The 19,736-nt window shown below is 41.0% G+C and overlaps 1 protein-coding gene across 2 annotated transcripts in view; it reads left to right on the forward strand.

Annotated features, from left to right (window-relative positions):
• VWA8 (von Willebrand factor A domain containing 8) overlaps positions 1 to 19,736 on the forward strand; it is a 429,985-nt gene that overhangs the window by 228,683 nt on the left and 181,566 nt on the right. For both annotated transcript variants that reach the window (XM_044284760.1, XM_044284761.1), the window contains exons 23-24: positions 14,902 to 14,977; positions 15,993 to 16,128. In XM_044284760.1, the coding sequence (XP_044140695.1) occupies positions 14,902 to 14,977; positions 15,993 to 16,128 (212 nt within the window). The remainder of the gene's footprint in view (positions 1 to 14,901; positions 14,978 to 15,992; positions 16,129 to 19,736) is intronic.

Raw genomic sequence — 19,736 nt, forward strand, 5'->3', positions numbered from 1 at the left:
ATCCAGTTATTCATGTTGTATACAATTACACCCGTTGCGCCGAGCTTCACATCTGACAACCCATGTCTGCCTTTGAGTCCATGGCCGAGCTAAGGAGACACATCTGACTACTACCACCTCTAAAGTTTTACAGAAACTCTGGGACCAGTGGGCCGCACATTCTCATCACACCTCTTCTTCATGAGGGGTGTCACTATTAATTCACAAACAACAATGCTGGGAGGTAAAAGACTTGGCCATTGATTCAGAAGGCAGATATGTCTTTGTCCACTCTCTAATTGACAATGTACAATATACATTATCAGGTATCTATAACCCCCCTCCCGGATCTATGCAAATATTAGATTTAGCAGCTACCTTTGCAGCCACTTACCCACATTCTGGAGTAATTTGCATGGGCGATTTAAATATGATGATGGATCCCTCGTTAGACCGCTTTACAGATATAGACCCAATCAGTACAGGGTGCCCTTCACAACTCAACAGATTCTTGACTGAGTTCAGGTGGTTTGACTTTTGGAGGACCAACCATCTCAGAGATAGGGTGTACTCCTGCTGTAGCGGTGGGCATAACTCCCTAACCCGAATAGACTACGTACTAGGCAATGAGTTAGCATTATTAAATCTTCGCTCCATATCATACTTACCTAGGGGAATATTAGATCATTCACCAATGCTAGGCACTCTAATACGGGGTACTCCCTAAGTAATGTACATGATGAGCATACATCTGTTCTGGTTGAATCTGCTGGGTTCAGCAGGTGGGACATCTTGCCAGATAAAAGAATTCCTGGAAGTACATGTAGAGGAGCCTAATATAAACCTGGTCTGGGATAGTCTAAAAGCATTTCTTTTTTTTTTAAATCAGATAATTTTTATTGAAGTAAAAGTAAATACAAATGTATTCAAAAAATACAATAACAAAATCCCCCATAACCCCAACATTATAGGAAAAGAGCAGCAAATCTAACATAATAGTTAGATACATTAGAATATGTGCAAATACACAAGTCACAGTAATGAATTCAATAGTGGAGACAACGGAGACGTCGGCAGACCCGCAATATCAAGCCCATAGACAGACTAGCCAAAATGACAACAATGGTTCAATAGCAAAAGTAAGAGAAACAACATTGAACTCCCCCCACACTTTCCAATGAGTGACATGTACGGTCAATAATCTTGGCCCCAGTATTCAAGAAAAAGGAGATATCAGCACACTCCCTGTACACCTTTCTTCGACCGACAGATAAACATTAATAGTTGCAAGCACATAAGCGCCACCCCTGCTTTAAGAACGACCTAGAACAGTCCAGCTACCACAGTGCAAGGACAGCCATTGACTGCACACTCCTGATCTGTCTATCCACAGTCCCCATACGGAGTCGAATTTCGACAAACAGTTTCTCTTCAAATACGTTCCCCTTTCTAGCCGTATAACCACATTCATCCTAGCCACAAATTCAGAAAAACTAGGAGGAGACGACTGAATCCATTTAGCAGCGATGGTTTTCCGAGCTTGATACAGGATTCTGTTGATACCCATCTTAATGGGTGGTTGCAAAGACTCAGAGTCAAATAGTCAGAGTATGCACATTCTTGCATCTGGTGTATATGTAGTGCAGTATATTTTGTTAATCAGTTTTATTATCTTAGACCAGTACCTATGTAACGTGTTGCATTGCCAGATCATGTGGAACAGCCCAGCGTCTTCCGTCCTGCATTTCGGACATAATGAGTCAGGGCGACACCCTATCATCTGCAAAAAGAGTGGCAACCTGTATACTCTATGCAAAAGAAAAATCTGGGACAATCTAGCCGCCTCACTCATAGACAGTGTTGGAGTTAACTCCAATACCTCTACCCACTGAGCATCCGAGATCGGGCCCACATCCTTCTCCCACTTGCTCTTAATTAATAGTGGATACTTTTCCAGGTTCCTTTCCTGCATTGCCCCGTAGGCTCTAGAGATCCCTCCTCTGGAGGTCCCCATCACCATCAGATTGGACAACACCTGATGGGAGGTGAAGACCAACGGCCCAATTTTTACTTGTGAGCTTAAGGCATGTCTAAGCTGTAAGTATTTGTAAAATTGTCTGGAGTTCAACTCAAACTCTGTACACAATTGTTCAAATTGCTTTAACACTCCCTGGGAGTACAAGTGACCCACATTCCACAATCCCTTGCGCTCCCAACTTCGGAAACCTGACAATTGAGACACCTCCTTCAGATTGGGATTGTTCCATACTAAAAGCATTTCTTAGTGGGTCCCTACACTCCAGCATTTCTTACATTAAAAAAGACACTAAACGCCTGGAGATGGGGAGAGAATCCGAATGTAAAATATTGGAACAACAATACATCAGTCATCCGACAGACGCTAATAGAAATGCATGGCTCCAAGCAGGCAGGCAATACCTAACTATACTTAAAGACAAAGCAGATAGGAAACAATTTTTCATGAAGAAAACGGCATTTGAGCTAGGGAATCAATCAGCTAAACTATTGGCTCAATTAATCCGCCATAATTTACCTTCTTCAACAATATTATCAGTCAGGAACTCTGCAGGTCAAGAGTATAGCACACAAGAAACAATCCTTCAGACCTTTACACAATTCTATCAAGAATTATATAGCTCTAGCATAACAACATCAGAAATAGAGAGAGCCACATACCTAGAGAATATTTCCCTTCCCAAACTTATCACAACTCAAAGTGCCCAACTGGACCAGCCAATTAGTTTAGAAGAAATACCAGATGCCATAGCAGATCTCAACAATGGGAAGTCACCTGGTCCGGATGGACTCCCTAAAGAAGTCTATGCCAAATATTCAGAGGTATTAGCTCCACAATTGTAGAGCACTGGAAACAGGGCTTCTGCCGGAGTCATTTATGGAAGCCACCATTATATTATTGCTCAAACCTGACAAAGATCCCCTAGATTGCAGCTCTTATAGAGCCATTTGACTGCTGAACGTAGTCTTTAAAATTCTAACTAGGGTTCTAGCCATCCAGACAGAATTTATGCCAGGGAAGTCTACAACGGAAAATATCAGAAGGGTTCAGGTGTTTACTCAATTGGGGCATTCCTTGAATGCAGAATGGGCTCTAGCCTCATTAGACGCAGCCAAGGCATTTGATTCCATAGAGTGGGCTTATCTGCATCAATTCTTGAAGGTGTATTGTTTTGGTCCACAGTTCCTCAAATGGGTCACTCTTTTATACAGCAGACCGATAAGTAGGTTATTAATAAATTGGGAATTATCAGAAGCCTTCCCTCTCCATAGAGGCACGAGACAGGGCTGTCCTCTGTCACCAATCCTGTTTGCCCTGGCCATAGAGACATTGGCAATTAAGGTGAGAAGCAGCAACGGGATCACAGGAATAACCATGGGGGATAAAGAAATTTGCCTAGGTTTATATGCAGATGATATGATACTATATACACTCACCTAAAGAATTATTAGGAACACCTGTTCTATTTCTCATTAATGAGATTATCTAGTCAACCACCAATCACATGGCAGTTGCTTCAATGCATGTAGGGTTGTGGTCCTGGTCAAGACAATCTCCTGAACTCCAAACTGAATGTCAGAATGGGAAAGAAAGGTGGGCTACAACAGCAGAAGACCCCACCAGGTACCACTCATCTCCACTACAAATAGGAAAAAGAGGCTACAATTTGCACAAGCTCACCAAAATTGGACTGTTGAACACTGGAAAAATGTTGCCTGGTCTGATGAGTCTCGATTTCTGTTGAGAGATTCAAATGGTAGAGTCCGAATGTGGCGTAAACAGAATGAGAACATGTATCCATCATGCCTTGTTACCACTGTGCAAGTTGGTGGTGGTGGTGTAATGGTGTGGGGGATGTTTTCTGGGCTCACTTTAGGCCCCTTAGTGCCAATTGGCCATCGTTTAAATGCCACGGGCTACCTGAGCATTGTTTCTGACCATGTCCATCCCTTCATGACCACCATGTACCTATCCTCTGATGGCTACTTCCAGCAGGATAATGCACCATGTCACAAAGCTCGAATCATTTCAAATTGGTTTCTTGAACATGACAATGAGTTCACTGTACTAAAATGGCCCCCACAGTCACCAGATCTCAACCCAATAGAGCATCTTTGGGATGTGGTGGAACGGGAGCTTCGTGCCCTGGATGTGCATCCCTCAAATCTCAACTGCAAGATGCTGTCCTATCAATATGGGCCAACATTTCTAAAGAATGCTATCAGCACCTTGTTGAATCAATGCCACGTAGAATTAAGGCAGTTCTGAAGGCAAAAGGGGGTCCAACACCATATTAGTATGGTGTCCCTAATAATTCTTTAGGTTAGTGTATATCATCACCTAGCACATCTCTTAGAGGCGCTGCAGCATTGATAAAATAATTTGGGGAGTTCTCGAGCTTAAGAATCAACTGGGAGAAATCAGTATATATGCCTCTGGGCAGAGCAAACTGGACAGGCCCTTCTCATTTGGAGAGATTAAAGAGAGTTGACATGTTTTAAATACCTTGGAGTAAATATTGTGAAAAAACACTCTCATGCCTGTCACTTAATATATATCCCTATATAGTAATATACGAAATAAACTCCAAAACTGGAGGACTCTGCCTATTTCAGTGGCAGGACGCATCAACCTAATTAAAATGATCATACTTCCCAAAGCTCTTTATGCATTTCAACATTCGGAAGTACATATACCCAAATTGGTATTTAGTGAAATTGACACTCTGACTAGGGTTTTTATCTGGGCCAGATCCTGAGCTAAATTAAGTCTGGATACGCTAAAACGCCCTAAAACAGAAGGGGGCATGGCACCACCGGACCACTACATATATTACTTGGCAGGCCAATTGCGGCTCATCTGCACTTGGTATTCTTCCGAAGAACTGCTCACGTCGGAATACTTCTTAAAACAGTACCTAAATTGTAAAACACTATGGTCAGTTCTGGAAATGCCTCCTAGATTTCAGAAACCGCTGTTGCCAATACACAAGTTGGCACAAACAACCTGGAGGGAAGCCAAATCACTAACCCATTTTACAGAAGTAGTTTCCGACATACCTTTGTGGGCTAACCAATTATTACCACAAATACAGATGGTAATGGGGCAGACAGATGGCGGGTGTTAAAACCCTGGGAGATGTATATGACCAGGGAGTGTTAATGACATTTGAAGCACTATCCCAGAAACATCAAATACCCATTTTTTTTTTTTATATTTGCAGCTGCGATCAGCCATTCAAAGTGTATTCGCAATATCAAGCAGCACATTCTCCAAATGCCCACTCATAGGAGTCATTAAAACCCAGGGACCCAGAGGATTGGTATCAGCAATTTATTCACATCAAAAGCAAAAGTCAGCGCCAACCCCCTTACAATAACAGATAAATGGAAAAGACAGATACCCACGCTTGCAGCAGATTCTGTAGCAGATTTATTAGAATCGCATCGTCACCAGCGGTCAATAATACAATTATACATCAAGCATATTTAACACGCACTAGGCTGTACAGAATGGGTAGAGCATAATCTACTGCAGGCCCAAGGTGCAGGGAATTTGAAGCAGATTTTTGGCACATGATTTGGAGATGCAGCCAGATTGCTGCATTTTGGGAAGAAGTGATGTCCTTTCTTTCACACTTGTTGCCCGTTTCGGTGGCTTGCAACCCTGAAATTTGCCTGTTAGGAATATTAAACGAGGACAATTGGGATCATTACATGACAACTTTCCTAAAGGAATCTCTATTCATGGCCCGTAAACGTATTGCTCTGAGATGGTACAATCCCAATACACTAAACTTATCCATGTGGAAACAACAAATAAATAAGATTCTACCGTATATAGCACTGGTGTACAAACACCGCAATAAACCACAAAAATTTGATAAGGTATGGAGTCAGTGGTGTGAATCCCCACATACACAGTACTCATCCTTGAGACTGAGACAAGCTATAGCAACAGTTTGAGGATCCATGGTTCAATCGGTTTAATGGGAATGCCTGAAAGATATATATGATGTAAGAATACTTAGCGGAATAAGGTGACAGCAACGGGTGATTGAGTTTATGGAAATTAGTGAAATAATTTAGGTTCCTCGACAAATGTAAGATCTATTAATCCTTATTGTATTGCGATGTATATTCATTAGTAAAAAAAATGATATATTTGACTTCGGTGTAGTGAGAGTGAACAAACACCATCAGGGGTAGCTAGAGCTGAAGGGGATTTGGCAGATGAGTAATGTTTAGATTGTTGTTTGTTTGTATTTTTCTAGCTCAGACACCCCCTTTAATTATATTCATTGATGTTTAGTTCCATTTACGGTATTTCAGACGCAGCTTTCTGTGCACTTTCTGTTTGTACAGCAGTGGCCATGTGACACAATGCTAACAATCATCTATTCTTCTGGATTTCTTCTCATGCCTTCATTTTGTCTTGGTTATATAACAACTCTATTAATTTTCAAACCCTTAATCTGTTTTGACAAAGCTGTATCCTGGAACTAACAAGAAGTCAGATGTGGATACATAATCCTAAAAAGATTCTAGAATCTGATTGGTTGCTGTCAGCAGCGTTTTTCTATGTAGCATCTCACAATTTTGCATTCGTTTTCATATATAATATAGTCATTGCTCTATGACCGTACAAGACAAGGTGGACAAATAATTTGCATAATGTAAATGCATCAGTTTGCTGTAATATAGTTGTTAAAGTGTCTTTCATGATAAAAATTTAACATATTGTATACACAATCAGCCACAACATTAAAGGGGTTATCCAATCCTAAAAAAAAGCCCTCTCGTATGCCGGGCCCCCCACACTGAATATACTTACCCAGGTCCCCGCGGCCTGCTCTGCCACTGGTCCCCACACTGCCGCTGCTGCCTCTTACCGTGCACAGATGAAAACATCCGGGGTCGTGGGGAGCGGCCAATAGCAGACGGGGATGAGCCTCCCAAGCATCATCTGCGATACTAGGGAGGCTCGTCCCCGCCTGCCATTGGCTCCCCCCGACACCAGATGTTTTCATCCGTGCACAGGGAGAAGCAGCAGCGGCGACAGGGACATTGCCTGTTTGTCAGAGGAGGTGAGAACTGCGTTTCCATGCAGCATTCACCTCCATTATACAGATGCATTGTTTCTGGACCACTGTTTACACAGCAATGTGCTGCCCGCAAACAATGATTTTGGTGTCAGCATAAATGATTATTTCACCTAATGAATGAGTGTTTGCTTCTTCATTGAGTGATCGGTGACGCCTTTCTATGGTCAATTATCAGCAATGTGCATTGGTATGAACGTTAGTTCTCAATAATGTGCTTGATAATAGTCCTGTGTAAAGGAACATTTAGCTCAGTGACCACAATCATGTGTCCAGGATTTATTCTATACCTGATACAAGGAGGGCTGTCCATTACTGTGTGTGGGTGGGGTAATCAGGACCCTCGTGGTCTCTCTTAGACATCCCGTCAGGATTTTCTGCATTTTACTCAGAAATCCTGCACTTTGAATGGAGCTAATAATACAGATTTATTTAAATGGAAGCTGAGATGCAGTAACCCGTCACAGCCTCTACACTGTGAACGGAGCTGTGCTTCCTCTTCCATTCAAAGTGCAAATTCCAGCACTTGTGGGAATTCTGGGTGTCAGACCCCCACCTGAGGATAGGTCATCAATACTAGGGCCCAGTAAACCTCTTTAAGTGGTTAAAGGCGTTGTCCCATCTCACGACCACTAGGTGGCCAGGAAACGGCAGAGTGGGCCAGAACTCCACTGTTTCCGAGCTTCTATTGCAGTGCATGAGAGCTATGCAAACAGTGTAGCACAGCAGATATCCTGATTACAGAACCCATCACAGTGGAAGCTACAGAAACAGCGGAGGGACAGCCCACTCTGCTGTTTTCCGGCCACCTGGTGTCACTGTTTAGTCCCATCTCACCTTAGAAATTACTAGATTGGACATCCCCTTTAAGGTGATATCCACATGCAGCATATATATCCTCATTTGGCTTATTTGTTGCATAGAGAGGACAGTCCCAGTCATCTCTATGGGACCTTCCGAAATCTATGTACATGCTGCAGAAACAGCCCCATTCTGATATATACAACTGTGTATATGCCCTCATAATATTAATTTGTAGACAATTCATTCATAGTATACATTGACTCATTCTTGCCTGAAACAATATAGTATAACCACACAAAATCTTAATATAGTATAACCACATGAAATATTAACTATGACATGTCCCTGTCTTGTGTTTAATGTGAGACCTTTGCTTCTGCTGTTTAAAAAGTTATTTCCAGCCTGCGTGGGTTGGAATTTCTAGAAGGAAGGGGGGAGGGCTGCTAGACTGCAAACCTGAGGTATAAAACAACTAAAATATTTATTAGAGATTACATAATAAACCAGTCAGATTTACTTTTCCTTGCTGGAAGTCCGCATAGAGCAGTCATGTTGTTATTTCTGTAACGTATTTAAAATACAGCAGCCAAGTCTGTATTCCCACATACTTAAATTGAATGTCAAATATAAATACAGATGGACAAGAGGCTCTTTGGAATTAAAACCTAAAATTCTGTGTACGATTATTCCCCATCTGTTTATTGAACAAGATGCCAAGAAATAGATTGGAAACATGAAGCATTCAATATTTGTGCTGTATTTTTGGTTTTAGAAGGAAATGCAAAATACTCCTTGCTGATTATTATGCACAAGCTGTCCATAGCAACCCACTGCTGAGTTCATGTGAGAGCCTGCATTTACTCAGGCTTTGTTCACATCTGCGCTGAAGGAGCATCCGTTGTAGATTCCACAAAAATGCTGGAATAAAACAGGAGCATGTAGCACTTTTTTTTCTGTAAAATGACAGACTCTGTGATGAAAACATTATGCATTTCATTATAGTCGATAGGATCTGTTGGGCGCACTTGGGGTCAGTCATGTTTTTCTGTTCCTGTAACAGAACACACATCATGAAAATTTTTGTGTCCTGTAGTCCATAGGCAGCACATTACAAGGGGGCTAAGTTGCCTAGGTACAATCAGAAGAGACAGGTTATACAGAAGTTGTTTAGCAATTAGTCAGTTAACGCATTAGTTGAACAGACATTGTATTTTCTATAATAAATGTATTAAAAGGAGGGAAAGCTGTGGTGCCTGCTACCTACAGGAAACAAACCTAGAATCCAAACAAAGGAAAAAGAACAATCAATAAAACTTAAGATGATATCCTTATGTATCTTGTTATTTGCTCTTGTATAGTCAGATAAGAAAAATAAACTAGAAAAGCAGTGCACTGTTCTCTCTGACTGCAGTTGTGTCTTCTACCCCTCCTTCTCCCCCTCTAATGCTACTTTAGGAGGAGTAGGCTGGGTTTAGTTTGGATAAATTTTGTCTACACAGCAAGTGTGGCCATTTTGTTGGAAGGAATCTCCTCGTTCAGCGGTGGCCAACCTTACAGACACAAAGAGCCCCCCAAAAAAAATATGTCTACCAGGAGCCACAAGCTATACATTTACACATGTGTCACCGTATTTGTTGCCCTAAAGATGCACCTAGGTTTTAACAAAGAAAAATAGGAGAATTTTTTTTTTTTCTGATCTGAGGTCTGATAAAAATATTTTTTTCTTATTTTTCATTAGCAGAGAAAAAAAAGAAAAAAATATATTTTCCATCATACCTCAGATCAGACTCCTAAATCAGACCTCCAAATCAGACCCCCAGTGCTCTGATCAGACAACACAAATCAGACTACCATGTGTCAGACCCTCAGTGCTCAGATCGCCCCCCCATGCTCATATATTCCCCCATGCTCTGATCAGACCCCCCCCCCCCCCCCCCGATACTCAGATCAGACCCCCATTGCTCAGATCTATAATTTAAAAAAAATCTCTCCCCTCTCCTGATCAGGCACTGGGCTCCTGCTCGGGCACCTGCTACTCTGCAGGTCTCCACGTACTACGTTCTCACACTGTGTGCATCAGGACATAGTAGAGAGTGAGCTGGAGCTGCAAAGTAGCAACAGTGCCCGATCAGGAAAAGAGATCTGAGCATGGGGTGGAGAGTGATCCGGCCTGACTGCTTCCCGGCTCCACAGCTAGAGCCACACTTGAAGAAGCAAAGAGCCGCATGCGGCTCAAGAGCCACGGGTTGGCCACCCCTGTCCTAGTTAGTAAAGTAGATAGATAACAGCAGCAGCCATATTACATACATCTAAATAGCGAACCTGCCTAGTTATACAGTGAGAATTCCGTCCTTCTCTGCATAACTATGCAGCTTTGCCATTTCGCAGCTTTGAATAGCTGGCTAGCATGTGGTGATATGCTGCAGATCAAACCACTTATATAGGATTTGCTCAGGGCCGTCCTGATATGATATTTAGGATCTATCTAGTGATAAATCCCTTCATATACAGTACAGACCAAAAGTTTGGACACACCTTCTCATTCAAAGAGTTTTCTTTATTTTCATGACTATGAAAATTGTAGATTCACACGAAGGCATCAAAACTATGAATTAACACGTGTGGAATTATATACATAACAAAAAAGTGGAAAACAACTGAAAATATGTCATAGTCTAGGTTCTTCAAAGTAGCCACCTTTTGCTTTGATTACTGCTTTGCACACTCTTGGCATTCTCTTGTTGAGCTTCAAGAGGTAGTCACCTGAAATGGTTTTCACTTCACAGGTGTGCCCTGTCAGGTTTAATAAGTGGGATTTCTTGCCTTATAAATGGGGTTGGGACCATCAGTTGCCTTGTGGAGAAGTCAGGTGGATACACAGCTGATAGTCCTATTGAATAGACTATTAGAATATGTATTATGGCAAGAAAAAAGCAGCTAAGTAAAGAAAAATGAGTGGCCGTCATTACTTTAAGAAATGAAGGTCAGTCAGCCTGAAAAATTGGGAAAACTTTAAAAGTGTCCCCAAGTGCAGTCACAAAAACCATCAAGCGCTACAAAGAAACTGCCTCACATGCCAGGATAGGAAGACCAAGAGTCACCTCTGCTGCGGAGGATAAGTTCATCAGAGTCACCAGCCTCAGAAATCGCAGGTTAACAGCAGCTCAGATTAGAGACCAGGTCAATGCCACACAGAGTTCTAGCAGCAGACACATCTCTAGAACAACTGTTAAGAGGAGACTGTGTGAATCAGGCCTTCATGGTAGAATATCTGCTAGGAGACCACTGCTAAGGACAGGCAACAAGCAGAAGAGACTTGTTTGGGCTAAAGAACACAAGGAATGGACAGTGGAAATCTGTGCTTTGGTCTGATGAGTCCAAATTTGAGATCTTTGGTTCCAACCACTGTGTCTTTGTGCGACGCAGATAAGGTGAACAGATGGACTCTACATGCCTGGTTACCACCGTGAAGCATGGAGGAGGTATGATGGTGTAGGGGTGCTTTGCTGGTGACACTGTTGGGGATTTATTCAAAATTGAAGGCATACTTGAACCAGCATGGCTACCACAGCATCTTGCAGCGGCATGCTATTCGATCCGGTTTGCGTTTAGTTGGACCATCATTTATTTTTCAACAGGACAATGACCCCAAACACACCTCCAGGCTGTGTAAGGGCTATTTGCGCCAGATGACCCGGCCTCCACAGTCACTGGACCTGAACCCAATCAAGATGGTTTGGGGTGAGCTGGACCACAGAGTGAAGGCAAAAGGGCCAACAAGTGCTAAGCACCTCTGGGAACTCCTTCAAGACTGTTGGAAGACCATTTCAGGTGACTACCTCTTGAAGCTCATCAAGAGAATGGCAAGAGTGTGCAAAGCAGTAATCAAAGCAAAAAGTGGCTACTTTGAAGAAACTAGAATATGACATATTTTCAGTTGTTTCACACTTTTTTGTTATGTATATAATTCCACATGTGTTAATTCATAGTTTTGATGCCTTCAGTGTGAATCTACAATTTTCATAGTCATGAAAATAAAGAAAACTCTTTGAATGAGAAGGTGTGTCCAAACTTTTGGTCTCTACTGTATATCGAGACCAGCTTGCCGTTCAGGGTCATGAAAAATCTGGGTGCCAACACTTATCAGCTGCATTGGTGACGACAGACTGGGGGAAATTTATCAATGATTTTACGCCACAATAGTAGCGAAAAAAAGTCACAAATTGTGGCACCATAATTTGTGAGTTTTTAAGCTTCTCTGTACTTTTCCGAAGTGCTGATAAAGCAGGCGAGGCTTAGCAGGATAGGCAGTTCTTCACACCGCCCACCGGATTTACTATAACGTTCGTCAGAGAGTGGCAGACGTTATAGCTGAAGTCTATGCCAGGCTGTAGCTAATGTAGACTACAGTTTCTGGTGCACAGCAGGGCAGAGATGTGCCTAATTTATCAAGTGGCATCTGCCCATAGATTAGACTCACCTCTCACCAGTGCTGGATACAACAATCTTGATAAATGTCCCTCATTATGTTTCCCTGGTACACAAAGCATATTAGGGAGACATTGTGTATATTTTATATAACCAATATGGGCCCACAGAAATTGTTACCCAGCTTTCCCAGACAGCAGAATGGCTGCCTGTTTATGAATTAGATAATTTGCTTGCCACAAACCTGAAAAAGAATCCCAGTGGCAATCCTTCAGACTGTAGCTTAGCTAGACATATTTGTCATTCAAGATCTCAGGAAAGATGGATAAGAAATGAATTATAATAATGCCTGTAAAGCACCGAGGAATATGTTGGCACTATATAAGTGACTGAAATAAATAAATAATATTAACCTCTAAAAGGAACTTTCCAAATACTAAGTCTACCTAAATAAATCATTCTCCTTACCCCCACAATAGTGCCATATTTAGGCAAGTTTACCTTTTAGAGTCCTGGAAAAACTTGGTTACAACCACGTGTAGATGTAATAGACTGTAGAATACTAAATCTACCCATATAAATTCCCATTCCTAAAAAGTGCCATAGCTAGGCAGATTTGCTGTTCAGAGTTTTGGGAAAGCTGGGTTACCACCATGTGGAACTGTAATAGAGACTGCAGAATACCCCAAAAGCCCCCTCTTCACTACTACATAGTGCCACAGCTAAGTTGCTTTGCCCTTCAGGGTCATGGGAAAGCTGGGTTACGTGCACAATTTAAGGGTAACAATATATGGTCAGTGTTTACAGCTTCACAAGATTTGTAATCCATGTCTCCAATACTGATGAATGTCGAACTTGCCATGCAAATAGTGAGAAATTCCTCCTGCTATATAGGCAAACTTGAGATTCCGGCAGCTGGGAAAGCTGAGTAGCACTTTATGTAGTGTAAATGGTCTGGTACAATGTATGGCACTGTGTATAACACCAAAACACATTATTAGAATGAGAGAACAATATTCATGTTCTGCGAACGCTTGTTCCCGACAATCTGTCCGTTTAAAGGTGTCGCCGATCACTTGATGAACAAGCGAAACACTCGTTTATCGGGTGAACCTGTGGTTCGTGCAGGCACGTAAATTAGCTCCCCCCTCACTATTGTACAATATATTTTATTGAGACCAATTCAAGAAGGACAACTGAGCGGCACTGAAATATATACTACATCGAAAGTATTCTGAGGAATATATTTAGATGCCAATGAAACGGTTTAATAAGATAACAAGCTATCAGTATTAACACTGCAATAGGATAATTTCATACATTGTTCATGTTAAGCCCCTTGCTGATATATTGCTTATGTTAAGCTACTTTCTAGCATTATTATTGGGAACTCTTGCTGTTTTGAATAATTATTTATTATGTATTTTATATGGATCCATATATTTGTTTTAGCTGCAAGGCCTTCGGCATTAGAAATTTGGACTGGGTGTCTATCTTATATTTTGTATGTTATATTTATTCTTTTGTGCTGTATATTTTTGATATGTTATTTAGGACATTTCAAGTCTATGATTATTTTTTAGGTCATCATATACTATATATTTAAATAACATATGCCTAGAGCAGTGATACTCCAGCTGTGGTGAAACTACGACTCCCAGCATGCTCCATTCATTTCTATGGAGTTCTGAGAACAGCCAAGGAAGTGTGCATCTTTGTGGTTGTAGTTTTACCACTGCTGGAGTGCCGGAGGTTAGCCATCACAGGCCTACAGGATCTCATCTTTTTTATTTTATCATTGGTGTAATGCCAGAAAACAATAGTAATGATGATGTCCAGGTCTCGATAGCAGTTACCAAATGAAGGACCGAAGCTTGCTGCGTTTGAGTCCCAGTACCAAACACAGTGTTTACTTTGAACATCTTCCTGTTCAGCTGGATTTTGGGAAAAGGATTTGAACTTTTAATATTCTTGTGTTTTTTTTATTTTTATGCATTTCATTTTTTTTATTGTAATTTTCTAGTGCCTTAGGGAACTTGAAAATGATCACTTGTACCATAGACTGCAATAGAGTACTATTGCAGTCTGTGGAGCATTTTACTGGCTGCATTTCAAGCTGTGCCACATGCATGGCTTTACACGCATCTTACCTGTACTATGACTCTTTGTGCTTACTGCTAAAGAAGGATAATATTCTTTAAAATTATTGAATTTAAAAAATACCCCTTTCTGACAGAAGTGGCATTTTAAATATAGTGAAACAGAAAAAAAATGAAAAAAGAAAGTGACACCATTTTTAAGTTGCTTAACATGAAAACTTGACAGCAGTTTAATTGTCTGATGACACACCCTTTAAGTGAATGTCTGCAAATGAATATCTTCTAAACTAATACTGATTAGACCTCAGATATTAATGGCAGGTGCACTGCGGTGATGAGGTATTAAAAGATCTTGCTTCCAATCTTGTTTTTATGTTCAAGGCTTCAGGTAATTCTTAATGATAAGTAATGTAAAGACTATTTGATTTCTATATTCATGTTTTATCCTGCAGGGACACAACTGTGCAGAGTCTCACACTGCAGCCATCTGTGAAAGAAGGGATAATAGTATATGAAGATTCACCGCTGGTAGGTGTCCTTTATTACAGATGCAACTGTCACACAGGTTCTAAAATATGTGGACAAAAAAAAAGGAATAAAATAGTAAATAGCTTGCACATTTCCACTATGTGACTAGAGGCATCACGAAGTGTAGTTACTATCACTACATACAGTATAAGTATTCCTTCGATATCCAGTGAATAGCATGCTGCATGTAGGTCAACGCATGGTTTGTAAAGCTGGTGCATTAAGACTAAAGGCGCATTCACACTCGCCGACCTTGCAGGCAATTATTGGGAAGGGACTGCTGTTTGTACAGCATGATTTGCAGCCAAGAGATGACCATTTAATGTTCTGTATCGACAATTAATTCACAACGTTTTACTCACTCATCAAGCGATCTGTGGCACCTTCACAGGGGCTGATTATCTGGACGAACGTTCATGCTAACACTCGTTTCCCGATAATCGGCCCAACAATTGCCCCTCCATAAGGCCTCGAGCACACGACAGTATTTTTTCACGGTCCGCAAAACGGGGTTCCGTTATCCATGTCTGTTTTTGTTTCCGTGTGTCTTCCTTGATTTTTGGAGGATCGCCAGACATAAAGGAAATAGAAAAAAAATCTAAGTCAAGTTTGCCTTGCAAATGATAGAAAAGAAAAAAAAAGTATCACGGACACTGATGACAATCTTGTGTGCCTCCTTGTTTTTTCATGGTCCCATTGACTTGAATGGGTCCGCGAACCGTTGTCCGTGAAAAAAAATAGGACAAGTCCTATTTTTTTCACTGACTGGAAACACGGATCACGGACGCGGATGACAAACTGTGCTTTTGAAAGTCAATGGGTCAGCAGAAAATCACGGAAAACGGAACAACGGACACGGGAGACAACAATGGTCGTGTGCATGAGGCCTAAGGCTGCTTTTTACACAGTTTGGTTTTGGCTCAGAATAACTGATGGAAATCACTGTTCAGATACTGACTGTGTAAACGTGCCCTAAATGTATGAATTGTCTTTCCCGCTTTGTTTTTGTGTCTAGGTGAAAGCTGTTAAAAAAGGCCATATCCTGGTTATTGATGAGGCAGACAAAGCCCCCACAAATGTCACATGTATTCTAAAAACCTTGGTAGAGAGTGGCGAAATGATTTTATCGGATGGAAGGAGACTTGTGGCGAGTAAGTACATGGCATTTTTTTTTTTCCGTATAAAATGGTTTGTATCATCACAGACATTAGTGGCACATCGCTGGGAAATGCCACCAATGTCAAATAGGTGCGGGTTCCAAAGTGAATGTGAACGCACCTTGAATGCGTGGCGCACTCTTTATTCACTTTTATGGGAGTTCCAATAATTGCTGGGCGAGTGCACTCGGCTATTTTCGGAGCTCCCATAGAAGTGAAGGGAGAGCACACTGCGCATGTACTGTATGACCACCACTCCATTCACCTCTATGGGTGTAGTGGAAATAGCCGAGCCAGCACTCTGCTATAATCGTAATTCCCATAGAAGTGAATGGAGGATGGTCTCACCTGTACGGTGCTCTCTCCTACGCTTTGAGGGGCCCATTCTGGAGACAGGAGTGGCTCTTAATGGTGGGACCCGCACCTTCTGACATTGGTGGCATGTCCTAGAGATATGCCACCAATGTCTGAGATGAGACAACCTCTTTAATTACAGAATACATTACTGCAGGTCAACCGTTACTTAATGATAAGTGAATGTGATGAATTTTATAAAATCTGATATAGATTAAAATTAAGATAAAAACCGGGAAAACCAACACTATGCAGTATATATTTTTGAAGTATTAAACAAAAGCTTATAATGGTATTGTGGTTCCCAAAAAATCCAGATTACGGTATTAATTTCATGATGAAAAATGTAACATTTTTCCAATTTATCCGTTCCTTGCTTTTTTAAGATCTTTACTTTCAATGGGTTGAATTTATTTTGTTTGTTTGCATTTAACTCCTTGACAAGCCTGTTTTAGGCCTTAGTGACCAATCATTATTTTTTTTTTCATAGTCGCATTTCAAGAGCTATAACTTTTTTATTTTTACATCGATGTAGCTGTATGATGGCTTGCTTTTTGTCAGACAAGTTGTAGTTTATAGTGGATTCATTTTGGGACACACATAACTTATTGACTGACTCCCCACTTCTGCCATTGTCTTTTTTTGTTTTGTTTTGGGAGACTTGTAGTATGGGCTCAAAAGAAAAGGATGAAATCCAGCTTCCCAATAAAACGATATCCTTTATTTTTCAAGCTATAAAAACTCCCTTAAAAAAAGGTACACTCTCATCTACACGTTTCGGATTAGCACATCCAGATCCTTACTCATTATTAAGGATCTGGATGTGCTGATCCGAAACGCGTAGATGAGAGTGTACCTTTATTAAGGGAGTTTTTATCGCTTGAAAAATAAAGGATATTGTTTTATTGGGAAGCTGGATTTCACCCTTTTCTTTTGAATCTGCACAAAGCATGCCGTGTTCCAGGCACTTCCGTGCTTTCTAGGCAGTGAGCTGTTGTATTACTTTGGATTATAGTATGGACTACTTTTTGATTGCTTTTTAATCTTTATTTTTTTTAAGTTTTTTATTTTTTTTTATGTAAGTATTGTAATATAACAAACAGTAAATAAATCGTACTGACGCATAAATAAAGGTGATATGTCATTTTTACAGCACAGAAATTGCCGTAAAAATGAAATCCACAAAACAATGGTGAAACTGAATTTTTTCCAGCTTCCCTCTACGTCATTTGGTATTTTATATTATATTATTCTATAGTTCGTCAGATTGCTTCCTCCATAGACTGCATAAATTAACATTGCAATCTATGGGAGATTCATTATGTTCCTGTCGAGCCCTGCCACAGTTAGGGCTCCATAGGAAGATCACTTTGGCAGACCTGCAGAAGGCCGGAGGCTGCCTAAGCAAACGAACAGCTTCCCCAATCATATCATTCAGAAGCCATTCACATTAGGAAGCTGTTTTATGGTAACTTTGGCCGTTGTACAACTAACTGGTTGCACACATTATATGCCCACCACTGGCATATGTGAACACCTTCCTGATTATTAAGTTGATGGGGGAAAATGATCACCACTCAGGAGGCAGTTAAAGGATGAAACTGAGCATTACTGGGTGATACATCACAATCACTAATTAGAATCACATACTGATCAATGCGTGACGGGCCATGTTTAATTATATTGTGACTTTGTGTATTTATACATTTGTGGTGATGTTTGTATTTTTGGTATGGTGCTGAATGTTGTGTCTTTACCACACTTATTTTTGTTGCCTTAGCAATGCATTTCATTTACTGATCACTGAGCATTGGCGGTCTTAAGCATTTTCAGTGTACTTTTTTTTCCCCACTTTTTTTCATGATTTAAAGAGGTTGTGTCACTTCAGCAAGTGGCATTTATCATGTAGAGAAAGTTAATACGAGGCACTTACTAATGTATTGTCATACTACCTCCTTTGCTGGCTGGATTCATTTTTCCATCACATTATACACTGGTCATATCCAGGAGTTATAACCACCCTGTAATCCAGCAGTGTTGGCCGTACTTGCACACTATAGCAAAAAGCACTGGCTATTCTGTTGGCGAGGACCATGAGAACTCACATAGGCTAGTGTTTTCTCCTATAGTGTGCAATGCTGGATTGCATTGTGCCCATAACCCCCCGGATACGAGCAGTGTATAATGTGATGGAAAAATGAATCAAGCCAGCAAAGGAGGCAATATGGACAATCCCAATACATTAGTGCCTTGTATTAAATTCCTCTACATCAGGGGTGTCCAAACTTTTTTCGAGGAGTGCCAGATTGGATGAAGTGAACATGTGCGAGGGCCGACTATTTTGCCTGACATTTTTTGAACCATTAAAATTAAATTCAAATTAACTATTTTATGCAAAGTTTATTGAAAACGGCATACTTTTCATTTTGTGACTTGGATGACAAATCTAAACAGGTGTTAAATCACTCTGACTTTAATATAAAAAAAAAAAACATAACACAGGCAGACAATAGCAAGCTGTGCAATAGTAACACATCCGATAATGGAATTATAGCACAGTCACGGACAGTCAGGGGTTAATGAAGGGTATGACAGCTTGCTACCACAGATTCCTATATGCTCCGTTGTCTGCTTTATACATGTATCCTGAGTGCACAGCCCTGCCTGCCTGTCAGTGTGTTGTCTGTGCAGTTACTGCTCCTCGTTAAGGTGTTTGGTAGGCAGAAGTTTTTTTTCTTCTTCGATAGCCCTTAATGGTCGCCCATGTGGCTGTGTGTGGAGGCGCAGGGGGAAGGAAAGCCCAAATCTCGCGAGATCTCGGACGTCACGAGATTTGGGCTTTTCCTTCTCCCTGCACCGGCTGATGACGCCAAGTCCCGCGGCGAGAGATCCCAGGAGTCCTGAGCAGTGCTCGGGGACTCACTGGGGGGGCCGTAAGATCTATATTTGGGCAACTTATCTGTGGGGCTTTATCAGTCCAGAACGTAGGCCGGACTTTGGACATGCCTGCTCTACATAATAAGTGCTATTTGCTGAAGTGAGGCAAATAGCACCCATGCTGCCTTCCTGATTCTACTAATCTATTATTTTACTAAGAGATAATATCTTTCTTTAGCAGCAGCAGTAAAATAACAATGGGATCCATATCTATGTTGGAATTTGATTTCCATCTGCTGACTGCTAAAGAAGGACATTATTTTGTATTTAATATTTAATGGCATAGTACTGCTGTGATAAAAAGAAAATGA

This window comes from Bufo gargarizans, chromosome 3 (genome assembly GCF_014858855.1).
Source record: "Bufo gargarizans isolate SCDJY-AF-19 chromosome 3, ASM1485885v1, whole genome shotgun sequence".
In the NCBI taxonomy this organism is placed as follows: Eukaryota; Metazoa; Chordata; class Amphibia; order Anura; family Bufonidae; genus Bufo; species Bufo gargarizans.